Below are 19,609 nucleotides of genomic sequence, written 5' to 3'. Positions count from 1 at the left end.
CTAGTGAAACTTAAAAGCTTTTGCACAGCAAAGGAAACCATAAACAAGACCAAAAGACAGCCCTCAGCATGGGAGAAAATATTTGCAAATGAAGCAACTGACAAAGGATTAATATCCAAAATTTACAAGCAGCTCGTGCAGCTCAATAAAAAAATCAGAGAGTAGAGGCTTTTAAGAATTCGAGATTAGAGCAATTCAAGACCTTTAAGCCAATCGGAGGGCAATAGGTGATAACACTCTAAAGCCTGAGGGAATCCTGTAGGATAGGAGCCAAATAACATATATGAAAACCTCCAGCACCCATCCCACTGGATTTCCCTCTGCCTCTTACCCTTCCACTCTTCCTTCCTTGTGTTCTCTCTCTGCCCCTTTGTGTGTCTCTATTTGTTTAAGTTTCTTTGCTTCCCACTTCCTTTTCCTGCTTCGTGTTTTCTCTCCCTATCCATCTTTCCTTGCATATATTTCCTTTTTCTTTGTCTTTCCCACCTTCCTACTTTTTCTCCCTTTTCTTCCATGCCTTAGTTCTTTCCTCTATTCCCTGTTAATTACCCATATCATGTTAAAAAATATATATTACAATGAATAAATTTTAATGTTAATGTTCATCAAGCAGCAGGTAGGTTGTACTCATTACTCTAAAGGGGAAAAACATCTCCCAATTAAGTAACACTTTACATACGGCTTACAATTGAAAATTTCCCTTTTTTGGGTCACAGCTCTCACCAAAATAAGGTTCCCTTCCTCCCTCCTTAACCATGACCATGTCCTTTGTTGCTCCTCTCTACCCTTAGGTTTGATGCACAGTCACTTAACTTTTTTGCATTCTGTTTTGTGTCTATTATTTTTTTTAACAGTGGGAAGCTAACATTGCTACTTAATGTGAAATAGAGGATATAGATAACTTTTCAGATTTGGGCTTAGGATTCTAGTATTCTAAGTTCCTGGAATTCAGACATGTCACATGAGGAATGGCAGAATTTCCGGATGATTGAAACCCCTCGTGAAAAAGCTGTTTTGGGGGGTTTTTTTGTCTTAATTTTAGACTAATGTATGCTTGATTTGCTTTTCTTCACCTATCCAAACAGGGATTTTTCATTTTGGTTTTAATTACTTCCTTGTCCTGAAAAATGATTGCCTGTAATTATGAAGCCCTTCGGCAGTTTGGTAACTTTCCACTGTTTAACCAATTAAGGTCATCAGTGTTTTAGAAAGCAAAGGAATGAATGGATGAGTGCGTGAATGGCTAGCTGGCTAGATTCTTAAATAATTTCTGTTGCATGCCATATTGTCTGTGATGAGCCTTAAAATATCTAAGGCTTTGTCTCTTTTCAGCTGTTTTTTCCCCTCATAGTTTGCAGGTACTGTCACAAACCCTTTGATTCTTTGATAGCTAATTCCTTTTTTTAATGTTCATTTTCATTAAAGTGCTATTTAACATTGGATATTAACTTTGACAGATGTTAATGCTGCTTCTCAATTAGGTGAAATATATTCTTGGGAGGATGCCAATTTGAATTGAATATATTTGAATTTGGTATTGAATTAAACTGTTGTTTAAACCTTAGCCATCCATCATATGGGTGATGGAGCAGCCCGCAGGTTTTTGTACGTAAGTGTTCTTTTTTTCCCTAGCAATATTCAAACACTAGAAAATGGCTTCCTATTGTAGCAAAGAGAACTTCATACGAGTTTATTACAAGATCTCTTTCTTTGTCAGTTCCTTAGACTGCCTAGAATTTAAATTGGCAGACACTACTTTGGTATAAAATGCTTTCCGTGGACAATATTAATATTTTAAAGTCCTTTTTGCTCCTGCAGATTTCCAGTAGACAGGAAGGCTAGCTCTATCTACCCTTCGGCTACTAATGAATGTTATTAAATTATTATTTATCTTCTTTAGGCAGAGGCACTGCAGGTATGAGATCAGAATTGCCTAGTAAAGCAAGCATTTCATTTTAAGGTTTAAAAAAAAACACCCATAATCCAGTCAAAGGTGGCATCGAAGGTACAGATACTAGAAAGAATTGTGGACTTGAGTCAGAGAATCTGGGTTCTACCCCTACCTGTGTCACTAACTAGCCGGGTCACCTTGAGCAAGTCACTGCCCGACTCCAGACAGCATAGCCTCTCTAAAGGCTCAGCTTCCACATCACATATTCTATATACTAAAGAGAACAGGGCTGAGGGAAGCTGAATCCTCTTGTTTATCAGCCATCCACACCAGCCTAGCAGCTCTGAGGTCAGTCTCCAGCCACATTTTTCATCTTTTTCTTATAATCCCTTAAATCCTTGCTAGGCTTTCATTGCCAGTTCTTTTCCCTAGGAATTTGCATTTAGAGATATTGAGGGCTTCCTGCCTTTTAGAATTTGTCTGTGTTCATGAATTTAATGAAAAGTTACTTAGAGTTGATGAAAAATGCAAGAATTAAAAGTCTTGTTTGAATGAGTGTTTCTGTAAAATCAGACTGTTTCCATCACGCTTAATGTTCCTTCACTATTTCAGAGTTTTGAAGTTAAAACATTTGAGTGTTGGTATGGCGAGGCATGATTGTTATTTATGTCATTAGCCATACTAGCCCTCTCCCACTCACTCTTTGTTCTAAACATTCTTTTTTTTAAAAGCCCCAAATGATTGAGCAACCAGCTCCATATCAAGAGGAAAGCTTGCTAGGCTGATCCTCAGTTACATTTTATGTACTTGAAAATTTCATTGATTTGAAATAATAGTTTGAATTGCACTGAGCTAAAATATACCTTTCACTAGTTTGCTAGGAAATAAACAAAATAATAACTTGTCTCAGAGTGTTGAGAAATTAACTGCATGGCAACTTCAACATGTGTATTTTTTTAATGTAAAAGCTAGAGCTAGATACAAAAACCTTTTCCTTAAAGGAGGCCTAGCAGTATAATGAAAAAAACCAGACAGCAACAGGTGTTGGCAAGGATGTAGGGAAACTGGAACCCTCGTACATTGCTGGTGGGAATGTAGAATGGTACAGCTACTATGGGAAACTGTTTGATGGTTCCTCAAAAATTAAACATAGAATTACCACATAACCCAGCAATTCCACTCCTAGGTATCTACCCAAGAGAAATGAAAACATGATTGTCCACACAAAAACTCATACATGAATGTTCATAGCAGCATTATTCATAGTAGCCCAAAAGTGGAAATAACTCAGATGTCCTTCAACAGATAAATGGATAACAAAATGTGATATAGCCATAGAATTGAATATTATCGGGTAATTAAAAAGATGATGTACTTTTACAAAATGTAACATGTCAAATTATCAAACAGAAAAAAATATATTAAAAAAGGATGAAGTACTGATACATGCTACAACATGGATAAAATCTCAGAAACATTATCCTAAGTGAAAGAAGCCAGACACAAATGGCCACATATTGTATGACTCCACTTACATAAAATGTCCAGAACAGGCAAATCCATAGAGACAGAAAGGAGATTAGTGCTTGCCAGGAGCTGGGGGGAGGGGAGAATAGGGACTGACTCCTAATGGGTATAGGGTTTCTTTTTGGTGTGATGAAATGTTTTAAAATTGGACGGGGTAATGATTGTACAATTCTGAATATACTAAAAACCATTGAGTTGTGTATATTAAAAGGGTGAATTTTATGGTATGTGAATTATATGTCAATAAAGCTGTTATATATGAAAACCATTTGCGACTATATTACGATAATTATTTGAAATTATAAAAGTGTATTTAAATTACAACATTTTTGCCAAGGGCTGGGAGGAGGGAGGAATGGGGAGCTGGTGTGTAATGGGTACCGTGTTTCAGTTGGGCAAGATAAAAAACGTTCTGGAGATGGTTGGTGATGGTGGTTGTACAGCAATGTGAATGTATTTAATCCCACAGAAATGTACACTTAAAAATGGTTAAAACGGTAATTTTTATGTTATGTATATTACCACAATAAAAATCTATAACCCTAAAAATTATATTTTATGTTATTCTAATGTATAAGGCTCTTTTCCCCTTTTTTGCTTTTCACAAGGAAAACTGAAAGTGTGATTGGCCTTTGGGTTTTTATGCATGGGAGTCTTCTGGTCTGTGTTTTAGAACTTCTCTCCTGTGGCAGGTCTGGGGCTGGGGGGACGTTACACATGCACCATATATGTCTTTATCTTGGCTTTGAATGAGAACTTGAAAATATTTTTTAAAACTTTATTTGCCAGTTGGAAAATAAAAGAAGCCAAGCCATAGGAAATTTATGTTGTTAAATTATAAAGTAGTGAAGTGCTGTTCTCAGAGTATGAATTATCACAGATTTCCTGATTTTCTTGGTTAATCTTGGCTCCTCGAATGGGGAAAAACATGTATGCTTTATATATAACATCTCTATCTTTCTGTAAGCATTTTCCTCTGTATAGCAGGATAGAATGAACACCAAGATGTATTGAAAATACTTACAAACATAGGGGTGTATTTGTACAGTAGAGTGAGTGAGTTTCTGAATGCAAAGGAAGGGATGAAAAAAAGAAAATCCAACAATGAGGAACTCACTGAAAAAGGAATTATTTCCAAAGGTCATGGAACTTTGTTATGACCCAAGCAGTTTGTAGGCTCTAAGTTTTTAACCTCTAAGGATTAATCTGTGAAAACATTTTCTAAGCCTGGCTCTGCTTTATAGGACATTTGAAGAGCGGCAGCGCAAATGCCAGCAGTGCCATTAATATAGTGTGTAATCAGCGGTGTGTTTGTTTTCTTGACCAGGAAGTGGTTTCTTTTAAAAGTACAAGGAACACAGTGCCTGTGTGTGTGTGTCTGTGTGTGGTGTGTGTGTGTGTCTTTGTATTTTCTGTCTGTTCTACTGTTGCAGGAAGAATTACGTTCTTCCAACGTTTCTGTCCTTTACAGTTGGGTTGTTCTAGAGTTAGGCACTGTGGTACACTACCCTTGATTACAGGGTCCAGTCAGACTTGATGTACTCAGAAATCCATTGATGTGATTAATGGTCTCCTAATCATAATTTTATTTCCTGAGATTAGCCCTATTTCCTGAAGTTTCACAATTTTTGAGTCATATCTTGAATTATCCTTTATAGGGGGCCTGAAATCCTTGTATTTTTAGTGTGTAATTTGCATGATTATTTTCATTGTCTTTGATTTCTTTTGCTTGAAGAAAATAAAATTTTTATCTTTTTTTGAACTCTTTATATGCTGTTCTATGGTAACTGGCCAACCTAGTACAAACCTTTTTTTTTTTTTAACAACATGAAATATGTATATATTTTTTCCAACAGTGCTAGATCTAGAAGTCTTCCCACAAGTTTCCACTACTCTGGTTTTTATTCTCCTCAAAAGTAAAATAAAACATTGTCAGGTTCCACAAGTAACAGGGAAAACATACAAGGAAATAACTGTACAGGAAATGTAATTGATCATTCACTCTTTACAACTGAATTGGTCACAGGATTGGCTAGTAAACACAATCTACTGAATGAACAAAAATAACGACTTCTGAAATCTTTGGAGCCTGTGATGACATTTGAAGATTTCGGCACCTTTCTCACCTGAGATTTTTTTTTTTTAATCTCATACCTTTTGCAAATGATTGCCTGCCTTTGAAACTAAGAACTCCCATATCGAACATATGTATATGTATAACTGATTCACTTTGTTATAAAGCAGAAGCTAACACACCGTTGGAAAGCAATTATACTCCAATAAAGATGTTAAAAAAAAAGAACTCCCATATCTAGTGATTGCTTTAATATTTGCTTTGTTTTCAACAGTGCCCTTAAAGATAGCCGTTTTCCCCCAATGACAAGGGATGAGCTGCCGCGGCTGTTCTGCTCAGTGTCTCTGCTCACTAACTTCGAAGACGTCTGTGATTATTTGGACTGGGAGGTAAGGCTATAGAGAATTTTTAAAGAAAAATGAAAGTAACTCCTGAGTAATTGTTTAAAAATTAGGCCCAGAAAATAACTCTTTCAGCCCATTTCCTATTTTAATGGAGGCAGAGAGTAACTTGGATAAACCTCACAGCTGATCAATGAGATTGTAAGCAAAGAAGTTTTTCTTTCTTTTTTTTTTTTTTAAAGGCAAAGTACCCTGTGTTGTTTTAATCCCCCAAACTGAATTTGCTCTTCATTTTTATCCTATTACTTCACTACAGCACCTCATAAAAGCTGTTAACAAGTAGTAGGCAGGACTGATTGGAATTTATTTCTCCTCTTATTTCCATTCCAATGCACTCTGGTGTGACTGCCACCAAGCAGTTAAGGTGGTCAGAGGATACATCACAGAAACAAGGAGCAAAAGGGTTAGGATAACACACCAGATGGGGAAATCAGCTCATGGATAATAACAGGGTGTTGGTTAACTACAGGTAAACCATAAACCATGCTAATTCATTCTTGGCTACCTTAATCTGTGTATTTACACACACTAATACGTAAGGGTATATACATCTAGGGTGTCTGTGTGCGTTGGGATTATCAGAGTTGCCTATATTGATCATATTTTTGTTCTTCGTTAGTATGTGGGGTTGAGTTGTTTAAGGAAGTTCAAAGATTCTCACCATGATTTGTTTTGGTGGTTGGGGGGAGTTAGTTGAGTGTATGTCTATGAAATTTTACACGCAAACATACCCATGTTACCTGACTGCTTACTGTATTCAAGGCATGTGCTACATGTACAAAAGTGTTAAAATTTGGTCCCTGCCATAAGCATCTTAGACTCTAATAGCAGAGAAAAGGAGTATACACAAGCACGAAGAAGTAAGCGCTATAAGAATTAAACAATGGGAATTCAGTGATATACAGGGCATTCTTGTGCATACACACACTCATAAATGACATGACTGTATCGTCATGATATAACATGTTTAATTCTCCTGCCTTTTTAGAATGACTGTCCCCCATGATAACTGAGATATTTTGCTTTGTGAACAGACCACTTTCTTGACAGTTAATTTTATTTTTGGCTTTCCCCTCATTCCTTGTGAGACTTTGGACAACTTACTCCACTGCGATTCAGTTTTTCCACACAGAGAAAAAGACATTTATAAAGTTTGTAATCGTCATTGAAAAAAATCTCTGTGATATAAACATTGTTGTTATGCCAGAGCTATTTAAAAAATTCTGCAGAGAGTAGGATGAAAAGAGTTCCTTTCTGCATTTTGTGGTAGGGTTTTTGGGGAGCATTATTAGAATACGAAAGCATCTTTAAGATTTTTTTCTAAAGGAAAAAATAAAATTTGTTGATAGTGTTGATCCTGGGAAAGTTGGAGCGTGTAAAATCTTTTATGGGATTAAAATTTCCTAACTGATTGTTTTCTATACGTTTTATTGTTCCTATTTGAATTTTTCTTAATGAGAAGTCCACCGATATTATAGAAATATTCCCAGTACTTTATTTTTAAATGATCCCAAATCATATCCCTTACTTATTAACAAATATTACAGTTTGGGTGGTTCTTTGACTCTTCTAAGGGGACTACTCCCTCTTCTCCAGCTAGAATTTTATTTCTGCTTTCTGAATTGCAGGGTGCTGTATGTGTATTGGTGGGGATGGGAGTGATAATAACAGAAAAAGCCTTAGACCTAAGGGATGATTGAGCTACAAAAACACTTCTTCCCTTACTTGCAGCCACTGAGTTGGAAGTATGGTTCTGGGGGGCGGGCGTGCATTCGTGTGTGCATAAGTGTGCACGTGTGGCATGTACATGAAAGTTTATTGCATAAACGTGTGTGCATGTGTTCTGGGGAAAGTTGTTAAGTAGGTGTGGGTAAGCACACCATCATCTTCTTTAGCCCACATCAAGTACTGTCTACAGCTAAAATGAACCTTGATATTATTGGGCTTTTATGGTCATGAGATGTATCATCTTTCTGTTGGGAGGGTGGGAGGTAGAACATCTAAGAAGTGGTACTGTGTACTCTTAGAGCGTGTATTTATCCTCTCTGATCACCATCTGCCAGTTTGAATTTCTGGAAGATTCTGTACGCTTCTACTTGGTATTGTATATTTAATACATCCCTTAAGGTTTAAATATTGATGTCTATTTAGTGATGCTTTTCTTTTAAAGAAACAACAACAAAATACATATATTTTTGTACTTTTAATATATAAGCATTTGAAAGTGATTTAGGTACTGCTAGAATGGCTATGCTAAGAGGAAAAGACTGTCCTTTTCAGTTAGTTCATCATAGTTTAAAGTATTTCGCATAAAAGAAATTTGTTCCCAAAGAATAAGGATGAAAATTACATTTTTGAAAAGAATGTGATTTGGCCTTTAAAAAAAAGGTACCATCATCAGTGATTGAAAATGGAGTGGTATTATTGTAAGAATGATATTATTAGGGTTATCCTTAATAATTCTGAAAAAGCATTGCTACTTTAAACACAGAATGCCAAAGTAGAATTAAAGACATTTTTAAAAAAGCATATGTCAATAACATTCCTCTCCTAGGTATATACCCCAAAGAAATGAAAACAGATGTTGAAACAAAAACTTACACATGAATGTTCATAACAGCACTATTCACAATAGCCAAAAGGTGGAAACAACCCAAATGTCTATCAACAGATGACTGGATAAACAAAATGCATTATAGCCGTACAACTGAGTATTATTCAGCCATAAAAACAAATGAAGTACTGATACATGCTACAACAGGAATGAGCCTTGAAAACATTATGCTAAGTGAAAAGAGCCAGACACAAAGGCCACATACTGTATGATTCTATTTATATGAAATATCCAGAGTAGGCAGATCTATAAAGATAGACAGCAGATTAGTGGTTGCCAGGGTGAATGGGAAGTGACTGGTTAATGGGTACAGGGTTTCCACTGGGGGTGATGACAGTGTTCTGGAACTGGATAGTAGTGATGGTTGTATAACATTGTGAATGTACTTAATGCCACTGAATTGTACACTTTAAAGTGGTTAAAATGGTAAATTTTATGTTATGTGTTTTTTACCACAACAAAAAGGAACATATGCATATATATGTATGTATTTAAACCTACTCTCCATAATAATGTAGTAATTCTAAGAAGAAGAAAACTTTAAAAATTCAAAAAATATAAAGAAAGAAATGCAAGCCATTTGCGGTCGCACCATTCTGAGATAACCACTGTTAATAGTTTGGAATTATTTCTCTTCTTTTTCTGTGTCTTTGTATCAATAAAACTGCATATTTGTAACTGAGATCATGTTAAATTTACAGTCACTATTAAAAAGAGGACTATGGGGAAGTCTTCGTTTATGGTTTGCCTTTGTATATAAGTTAATTATTTATATTGTGGATTTCCTTTATGAAGAGTCAGTCTATATTATGAAGGTATACGTTTCACTTTGAGAAATTTCACACTGTCAAATAGGTACACCTTTTCTTCCAAGAATGAAATATCCTTTTCACCATAAGTATCTCGTTTTAACTGGAAATGCAAGGTGCTATATATGTTTATGCCAGAGGGGGAAACAGGAGATGATTACAGAATTTCAATAGAGAATTTTAAAGTCAGGGATTGGTAATGAGTATGTTTTATATGAGCAGAAGCCTCTAACATAGGGCTTTTCTTGTGGAAGTACAGTTTGAGAGTTGACCCCCACTGGTGTAGCGTGTTACTGCAGTAGAATTCCTAATTAAAGGGGCAAAAATGCCCAGATCAATGCAGGGAGAGGGCAAAGTCTAGAAGTCCCCAAGGGTAGAGTTAGGGAACTTCTACTTCTACAGACATCCCTGTGGGCATGAGGATGAGGGACGTGGCCAGTGGTGTAGTAGACACCTAATTTTCAAATGACAAGTGAACTGCCACAGGGCTGGCAGTTACTCTCCATCCAAGGTTTTTAACTCAAGCCTGTTTGGGAGCTGTCTTCTGGTAACATGTCTCTAATTTTATGATGGCACTTAGTAGGCAAATAGGATCTACATCAGACTTTGTTTTAGAGGCTAGAATGCTTCTATTTGAGAATGTGAAGAATGTTTGATAAATGGTTTCACAAGTGGATGTAATTAATTTCAAGTCACTGTTGAATTGACAGAACGATCAGTAATGCTTCCATCTGTTATATTTCCTCGAAGTAGTAATTACACATTTAAAATGAGTGTCTGTAGGTAGCCTCTCAAGGAACCTGGGTAGTCATTAAAAACAACAAAGCCAGCCACAAAAGGCTGTAAAGACAAATTGGAACAGTGGTCCCTCCCTTATCACTGCCCGCATCATGATCTACTTATTGCCCTGGTAGGCATGAGAAGAATGAGGAGTGATTGAACTGGGGAAAAAAATTCATTGCTGATAAGTAGAAATATCTACCTGCAAGACTAAAATGATTGTTAAATGAGGAAAATTGCTCCCCTAGGGAGAAATCTGAAGTGATCTGCCTTGTATTTGAACACAGAAACTTAACACCATTGTTCTGTGTTCTTCAATCGACAACACTCAATCTTAATTCTGAATGGCAGCATGGCTGACAGACACGGCGCTTTAGAAAGAAAGAAAAGCTCATGCAGCATGTTGGAGTCCTCTAAAATGATACAGAGCCTAGAACTTGTATAGTTACACTATTTGGGAGCCATGTTTCCTTTTAAAGATCTGAAAGAAGATAAAACCAATGACATCACAATCCCTGGAGTTTGACTCGTGGGATGATTCTAGGTGTATCATCTACTAGCTGCTCATTTTCAGGGAGATATAAATGAATAAGCTTTTTGTTTGTAGAAGAACTTGTATAGCAAGTATGCTACCAGTGATCCTGTGGGGAACCGATGTAGCAATTTGCTGACAGACGTCAAAATATTTTATAAATTGTAGTCAGGCATCTTTTATCTCTGCTTTAGAGACAAGATCATTTTGAAGGTATGAGGAAGAAATAGTTTTTGTATGCTGAAGTAGACCTTCAGATCATATTTCAATAGATCGCTGACATTTTCACAAACCATAAGGTACTGTTTGCTATATCTAGCTCTCCAAATCACTGAGATCTCACCTGTGTATACAGCTGTCACTTGTGGTCCTAAGGCAGACAGTTCCTTTTTAGCACCCAACACTTACATGGAATAAACCCATGCTGGGTGGGGCTGGCCAGCATGATCCTTATGTGATGCCAAAAATCTGTCCCCAGACTATAAAGCTAGACCTTAAACCCCCTAGTCTCCCTCTGTCCCTAAAGCACCCAAGCTTGCTGGACTGCTGGTACTCAGAGAGCGGCACTTCACTTTGAAAGCAGCCTCCAAAGCACACCTCTTGAATGATCACAGCTGATTTCTGACGTGGTCAGTTGCAGTTAATAACAGGGCGCTTTTGTAGCAACCTTCATGAGTAAACAGATGAGATGAATAAGTCAGCTGCCATCATTATCTCGCATATATTTTAGAAGTTCATGTTCTTCTTTTCACCCTCTCTCCCCACTTAAAGGTTTACCTTTTTCTAGCTCCTCTTAATGTTCCACTAAAAACAGTGTTCCCATTCATACACAGATGATTAGCATGACTCACAAAGTCACCCGGTGAAATGACTTCTAGTGGTACATGTTCTGTCAGCCCCCAACCCTTGGTTATTTTTTCCCAACTGTCATGTACACTATGTTTTGCCTCTCTTCTAACTGAAGATTTCTGCCTTTAAAAAAAAAAAAAATACATAGGCTTCATATATCCAAGAAAATGTTTTTCACAGTATTTTCTCAGGGACCTCGAGGTTGTTGTATAAGGTGTCACTATCATTATGATAATTTAGTCTTTGTCCTGATGCTCTACTTTAAATGTTTTTTCAAGTGCTGTGGAACATTGGGAAAGGAATGCTTCACGCTTCCTGGCCATCTAGAATTTGCTGTGAATCAACAATTCAATGTATCAGAAGCCTAGTGAGGAAGCAAGCCGAACAAAGTAAAGTGACTTCTAGAAGGTGATTTAATGCATAAAAATTTCCATTGGCTATTGATACTCTTAGTGAAATGGGCTGCTGTAGTCCATTCTCAGGCCTCCTCCAGTCGCTTCCTGCTTCCCTCCCAGTGTGTTGTTTGGTGGTGGGAACGTTTTTCTGCTTCTTCCCCCAAATCCATAAACTCTTCCACCCCTTTCCCTAGTAGTTGCATTCCAGTCTACTCTTTCCTGTACAGTTTGACTCTGTGTGTGTATCCCTGGCATTTGATAAAAAGAGAGTACTGAATTGTGGGAATGAGGGGACTCGGGTTCTCTTCCTAACGGCCACTACCCAGCTTGGTGACCTTTCTGGATCTCCGTTTCCTCACCAGGAAGCTGGAAAAGTTGGACTAGATAATTCCTAAGGTTTCTCTGGATGCTGACACAGTGTGACGCTGTGACTCCCGTTTTAAAAATGGCTTGTTTCGTTTTACTTCCAGGGAATCAATCACTGCTAGCCACTTAGAAGTCCTAAGAGGTCCCTAACTTTTAAAATGGCCATTGCCAACTTAAATGTAGGCAACAAAGTGAAAGAGAGTCCAGTGTTAAAAATTTTACATTCTAGATTTCTTTTTCACAGAAGGATTTTCTTTAGGAAGAACAATACTCTATTCTAAACCATATATGCTTCTATTATATTACTGCATCATCCTCTAAGTCAACATTATATGTATAAATCTAAATTAAGCAAACATATTAGGGAGTGATTATTCACTTTACAAATAGATATTTTCCTTTGCAGAAGGACACACTATAGGGTTTCTTTACTATCCTCCTCATGACTTGAAGATTAATTCATTTACATAAGTTCAACCCATATGGAACTTTTTAGGAACAAATCTCTTTTGTAGACTGAGTAACACCGTATTGAGTCAGATACTCAATGTACAGTTGTAATGAGTATAAGATTTTTCTCAGTTTCTTATCAGGCAAACATTATTTTTATATTGGGTACATTTGCAAGAGGTGTTTTCCCCCCAGCCTTCGAAAAGCAAACTAAATCACATCTCTAGGTTTTAAGAAAATTTTATTACTTGAGTTTCCTTTTCTGTAAAGTCACCCCCTTCCTCATTCCCTTTTAAAAAATGGTAGGAATGCACTTTTCTAACTTTTGACAAAAAGCAGGCTTTTTATTTAAAGGTCACCTGTGTTGCCTGAGCTTTCCTTGGAAAGCTTCAGGATGTTCAATTTTGAAGGAATGCTCATCATAATTAATCATTACAGAGAATAGTTTTTTTTTTTCCTTAATTGCATTCTGAGCTGTCTCTTGTTCCCTGCAAAACCTTAGAGTAAGAACAGTTTCTTTCACTGCAAATGATATATAAACATGTTTGGCTTCATAGCTTTTCAGAGCACCTCTTCATTAGCCATGCTTTATTTTAAAATCTTAACTAATTCTTTCAGAGTTCATGGGGGTGATTATTAGCTAGTCCAGGTATTTTAGAGCTGCACGTCTATTAGTTAAAATACAAGTTTTCAGATTGTTGTTCAGTGGCCTTTGTGAAATAAATTGGCAGCCTTATGTTCCTGATAGACAAGATGTCTAAGTCTCCTACATCTCCTACATGAATCAAAATTGGCACTAATTGGTCTTTTGGTAAGCTCGGCAAAAGCCAAGAATTGGTCCACGGAGACCAAACTAATTTCTAAGCGAAAGGTGTCTGATTTGCAGGGATTTTAGAGAAGAGCAGCTTATATGTATTTTGGTCAAGGAGACCTTTGCAGTTGTTTTCACAAAATAACAACAGGGGGAAAAAAAATAAAAACAAACCTCAGCTGAGGTAGATGGTGGAGTTTTTATAGTAGAATATATTAAAAGGTTACTTGTGCCCAAGTGATGGTTTTGTAGTCAGTTACCCTTTTTGATTTATTTTTGTAGTATTTCTTGTGCTTTTAAGAGCTTCTCACTTGAAGGAGATTTGAAAGCAAGTACAGCTACAGGAACTGGTCAGATAATGGATGAAAAACAGCCTAACAATATAGTCCTTGGTGACATCTCATTTGGTTCAAGAGAAGATTATTATTTTATTTTATTTATTTATTTATTTATTTTATTTTATTTTTTTTTTTTGCGGTACGCGGGCCTCCCACTGCCGTGGCCTCTCCCGTCGCGGAGCGCAGGCTCCGGACGCGCAGGCTCAGCGGCCACGGCTCACGGGCCCAGCCGCTCCGCGGCACGTGGGATCCTCCCGGACCGGGGCACGAATCCGCGTCCCCTGCATCAGCAGGCGGACTCCCAACCACTGCGCCACCAGGGAAGCCCAAGAGAAGATTATTTTTTAAGTCACGAAGGCAAGAGTTGTCTCTAGGTGGTACTGTGATTACACGTCATCTTTATTTTCTCCTTTATACTTTTCAAAAGGGATTTTTTCTTTTGGTAATATGCATGTACTATTTTTATAAACAAAAAAAAATCCATGTTTATAATTTTTAAGGTTTACAAAAGTAAAAATTACTGAGGAAAAAAAACCCTGAATTGCAGCAACACTGTTTTTAAAAGTTATTATTTGGCCAGATTCTGAAGTGTTAATTGTTAACCACTGTTAATTGTTAAGTGTTAATTGTTAATCAGATGGGCACTTTCAAAACTTCAGACTTACTTCTGAAGTTGATGGGTGGATTAAAGCGATGAGAAATCACAACTTTGAGGATTTGATGGGCAGATCTGGACAATCAATAGGTAGTCGACATTATTTTTGTGTAGTCGACATTATCAGGATTGGGGGAAGTGTTTCATTAGGATCTGTGCAAACTGTCATCAGCCTTTATGATGAAAATGCTAATTTTTCTTGCTCAAATAAGAACTATTCTTGGTGGAGACCCAAGTTTGGAGTATTTTCTTCTTCTATGTGGAGTTTGCTTTCATTGGGAAGAGGAAGAGTCAGTCTGCAGAAGTCTGAGCTGGGGATGGGGCAAAAGGTACCGTGGGGCTATGAGTGAATGAGTTGAAGGTGCTGTGTTATGGGTTTTGTGCTTTCAGGCAAAAATATCACTTGTGGCTTTGTCCTCCTACAAATATTAGAAACACCAGACTCTGGGTCAGACCCATGGGGTTGTCCAGTGCAGTGTTTGCTTCTGTCCGTGGTACTACGGGCTGTTTCGTGAGAGAGCATGTGTGTCTCCTGTGATGCCAGCCTCTAGAAGTTAGGGGGTGTCCTCTCCTTAGAAACAGAGTCCTTCCATTCAATTCAATGGAACTGGCATACTGAGCCTGGCAGGTCAGTCTTACACGAACGACCAGCGACTGGCTACTTCGTTAATTGCAAAGCCTATTTTGCCAAATGATATCAGCAACAAAGCCATGTCAGACAAACCTTCGATTCTTTGACCTCCTGATATTTTTTATTTTATTCATGGTGAACCCACTGAAAATCAGTGGAGTGAGCTATGGCCATACCGTTACAGGGAAACCCAACATTTGGTTCTGAAAATGGGGACGAGTGGGACTAACTGGGACATTGCTAAGACAGGATGAACCTGAGGAAGTAAATTGGTTTTATTGGCCAGGATGTGATCAGGGGCAGATTTAGCTTTGAGGGTCAGGACCCTGTAGGTAATTGGGGACCCAAATGGTCCAAGGCTTGCATGGAGCCTACTCCACTTAACCAGAGCACATTTTATACTCACTGAGGCTTTTAGTCAGATGACTTTTTCATGTTTCAGCATATCCAGATTGTTGGCTTGCTGATTAGGCTCACAAGTAAAAGCGAGACCATTTTGTAGTGCTGCTAGTGGATTATAGGACTAACACTTGCCTTATAGACAGACTAGGGTGTTTTAAACTTTGTGCAATTGAGCAGAGCATAATATGGACTATGTATTATAATGAGGAGGGAGAGGGCACTTATTTTTAATGTTCCTGCGTTGAGAGTCACTGCATCAGGGGGTAATAGTTTTAAATGAAGCCACATCTCTAACAAGGGACCAGATAACAAGGATAAATGAAATCTGCAGACAGTCTAGAAGCTTCATTTTAGCCATTATTTATAATCTCTTCTCCTACCAAACCTTTTTACTATGTAGCAAAATTGATTAATTTGCGTGTATCTCTTTTCCCTGTGTCCACATGCTCTCTGATAGAGCAGTGAACAAATAGAGAGATGGACAAGAGAGGAAAGAGGATGAGGCCGAGGCCAGGGGGAGTTGGGGATGCATACATAATCCCCACACTGAATAATCAACTCCAGAATAATCGAGATATATTTTAGGGTCCTAACGTTAATCTTGATATTTAATCGTTCTGGGTGATGTTAAAAACAAAAGAGTGTATAATAGCATTAATAAAAATCACTTGCTTTGGAAAGGTTCGGAATAAATATGGCTTTCTTTCTAACATGAAATAGGAATCTGTTGAACTGCTCTTAATGTTCGCTCACAGCACACACAGATACAGCTCTGTTTAATTCCATATCCTCTTATCTATAAGTCCTACATTTAATTTGCTACCATTCGAGTTGATTTATAGCTTTGCTTAGCAAAAGTGCAGTCTTGATTAAAAGGACATTATCACAGCTGATGGACCTTGAAAGCATTTTTCTCCCCAGACCTTCTAATAATTTTGAAAATGATCTGAAGACTCCGATAAGGCTAGATTTGCATGTCTCCAGCTTTTGCTCACCTGGCTGTACTTTGGGCAGTGGCGGTTAGGGGTGTTTGGTGACATAGTTTTCCCGTATGCTAACTCCTTATCCATCCTGAGAAATGAAAAGTTACTACGATAGAGTTGTCTAGCAAGTTTGCTTCAAGGAATCCCAGACCCCTGGTTAGCTGATCTCTTATCTAGCTGATCATTGCAGCTAGAGCCTTTGTCTCGTGGGATGCTGCTGGCCCGAAGGATTCTCCAGTCTGTTGAAGGGAGGACTCAATTATTATACACGAGGGTTCCATTTTGGAGTTGCAGCTGTGACAGATGCCTCCCTCTAACAGTACAGAATTAGTTTTGGTGCTCATTTCAGTGGAGATGACTTAATTTGCAAAGCCAGTGACTTCCACAGGTTGGCCAGATTGGGTCAGTCTCCACAGCAGGCCATTTTCCACTCTCCTGTTTTGATTGCGCAGTATGACTACTTGGTGGCGTCTGTGGTTCTGGGAGCAAGATGCTGTCGCTCAACAGGTGACAAAAGGCTATTATACTTTGATTCCGTTCAGAACATTATTACCATTCTCCTGATTCCACTAGTTGAAAAAAAAAAAAAATGAGTCACTCTGGCTTTGGCTTTATATCTCTGTGGAGTATATTTTTGACCTATGAAATAAGTTATTTCTCACAAAGGAATCACTTGACTATCACCATACCTACAGTGCAATTTACAGGGGCTTTCGGTTGTTCAGAATCGTAGGAACACAGAAAAGAATGAAAAATTGTAAATGTGGTACCAATTCAAAATGGGGGAATTTGGGTAATTTTTTTCATGTCAAATTTGATGGTGGGGCCTTCTCAAAATACAGCAGTAAATCAGTTTTATCCATGAGTAATTTTTATTTTGGTCAACACGGCCTTCCAGTTTGGTCTTAACCTCTTCATATGCATATATCTTTGTTAAGATATTATTTGCATACCACGCAATTGGTCTTAACCTCTTTTCATTTTTAAATTACTAGGCTTCAAAATCTCTGTCATTTTTGTTGAATAGCACAGAATGTACTCCTATGAAGAAAGGATTTATGTCTAAATCACCTCCAATTTGCCTAAATCACTTTTTTTCCCCCCAATACTTAGCCACAGTTTGTCGGAGCTAAACTGATTATTAGAGGTTATCTAGTTAACCCGGAATAAAGATCACCCGGGGAGTTATTCTTTTTACAAACTATACTTGCTGAAGTAGGAAACCTGAAATTCTGATAAACCTTCGCAGCCCGCACCCCGACCCCATACCAATTAAACAGCACTGATTGAGTCTAACATTCTCATCTCACAGATAGGGAAACAGTCTTCCTCTCACAGTTTTGATGAGACACCTTAATAAACACCAAAACTCTTTTCAATTTTAACATGACAGATTTTTGATACATTGAGTTGAAGTTGCAGAATTCACCTCAGTGAATGATGGGAGCGTAAATTATTTATGCCATATGTTTTTAAAAACAAATTATGAAGGATCTAATATTGTTGAAGGAAAAAAATTTCAAAGTCACTGAGCAGAAAGTCAGTATACTGAAACTGTTGCAAATTTGTCATTGTCTCCTTAACGTGTCAGGCACTAGGGAGATTAGTAGATGTCCTTTATCCTGGAAATGGCTGATAGCTAAGCACTCATATTTCTTCTCAGCTGTCCACAGTCATTTCCCCCAGGGTATGAGAGGCCTTACTGTGTTCGTTTTTAAACAGCTGCCCTGATTGCATTTTCAGCAGAAGGATATTCATAAGAATATTGATATTAGGTAGAAGAAATAGCCACAGAGATAGGCTTTAATAAAAAAAACATCAACTGCTCAGAAGATCTGACAGACTCGAATGGATGGGTGTGTGAAGACCTGGGGGAAAAATAAAATGGATTTTCCAGAGGACTTCTTATTCCCTGAAAAACTGGGAAATTTCAGGCTAAGCGCAGAAGAAGCAAAATAAGTTTTCATGGACCCCTTTTCCTCTTCTAGACCTTTACCTCCATACAGATGAATGGATATAGCCACCTGCTCTGAAAAGAAGCCCCTTTCTCCGGTAAAAATGTTTACCAGGTCTTAACATCTTCCCTCCTGGACCTTGGACAACCTTAAACTCCACCTGGGGAACCCTTGATCTAAAGCAACCGTAGATTTGGGAGAGCAGAATGGAGTTGTTACACTTTTGAAATGTCATTTTTGTTATCAGTGTATATAAAGAAGACAAGAACTTTTTGTGATCTTTAGCACTATACACTATTCTATGTGAGACATGATGGGAAAGGACAGATTCCTTTTGATTGAATGCTAATCAGAGAAAAAGTAGATTACTTTCTTAAAACATTAGCAAGAAATTGCCCACACTTACTTAGGAGACCACCTTTTTTAGGGTACCATCAAAAGTTTGTCTTTCACATAATAAAGTTATAGTGGTCTCTGGGTTAGTATATAAGAAACTGTGTAAAACTGCCCTGCCCCAAAGTCATTTGAAATCTTTATCGCTCTCAGATTTGGCAGCAGTGTTGTAGATAGACAGTGAGGGTTTGCCACCAGCGCACTTTAAGCCATAATACATTTATTTAGAAATACCGTAACGGGTGACGATACAGGATCTGATAGTTAGATTTTTTTCAGTCTTATCTGTGTTTGTTTATCTACATATAATTCAAGGTTTCAAAGAGACTAGACAGTTTGGGAAGAGAGTCAGCAGTCCCAGAAGTTTGGGAACTCAATCTGAAATGGTGATTATCCCTGAAAGCAGGATGGTTGCTTGCTATCTCTCTGAAGCCGGTTCCCTTGGTCTAGTTCCTTATTGTCATGAGCCACAATTTGGGGGTGGGGGCAGGACTCTTGCCATCATCGATTGTCTTATTCTACGCACAGCCCCAGAATGGCGGTCCTGGTTCCAAACAGAATGGCGTAGCCCGGTGCATGCTGGGCACATGCGAAAATCAGTGTATTCAAGTCTCCATGGCCATCATAATGGCCTTCAATCCTCAAAGTCAGTGTTTCGGAAAGAGAAAACAGATATGCCCTTCCAAAAGCAAGGGGAAAGGAAGAACTGCATTCTCTGAAAGTTAAATTATAACTTTTTCTTTCTGTTTCTAT

The 19,609-nt window shown here is 37.9% G+C and overlaps 1 protein-coding gene across 4 annotated transcripts in view; it reads left to right on the top strand.

Moving 5' to 3' along the window:
• AMMECR1 (AMMECR nuclear protein 1) overlaps window positions 1-19,609 on the top strand; it is a 110,545-nt gene that overhangs the window by 82,369 nt on the left and 8,567 nt on the right. For all 4 annotated transcript variants that reach the window (XM_028482549.2, XM_028482548.2, XM_028482550.1 and 1 more), the window contains one exon: window positions 5,767-5,881. In XM_028482549.2, coding sequence (XP_028338350.1) covers window positions 5,767-5,881 — 115 coding nt within the window. The remainder of the gene's footprint in view (window positions 1-5,766; window positions 5,882-19,609) is intronic.

Source organism: Physeter macrocephalus, chromosome 21, assembly GCF_002837175.3.
Source record: "Physeter macrocephalus isolate SW-GA chromosome 21, ASM283717v5, whole genome shotgun sequence".
NCBI lineage: Eukaryota > Metazoa > Chordata > Mammalia > Artiodactyla > Physeteridae > Physeter > Physeter macrocephalus.
This window is presented reverse-complemented; position numbering and strand designations above follow the sequence as displayed.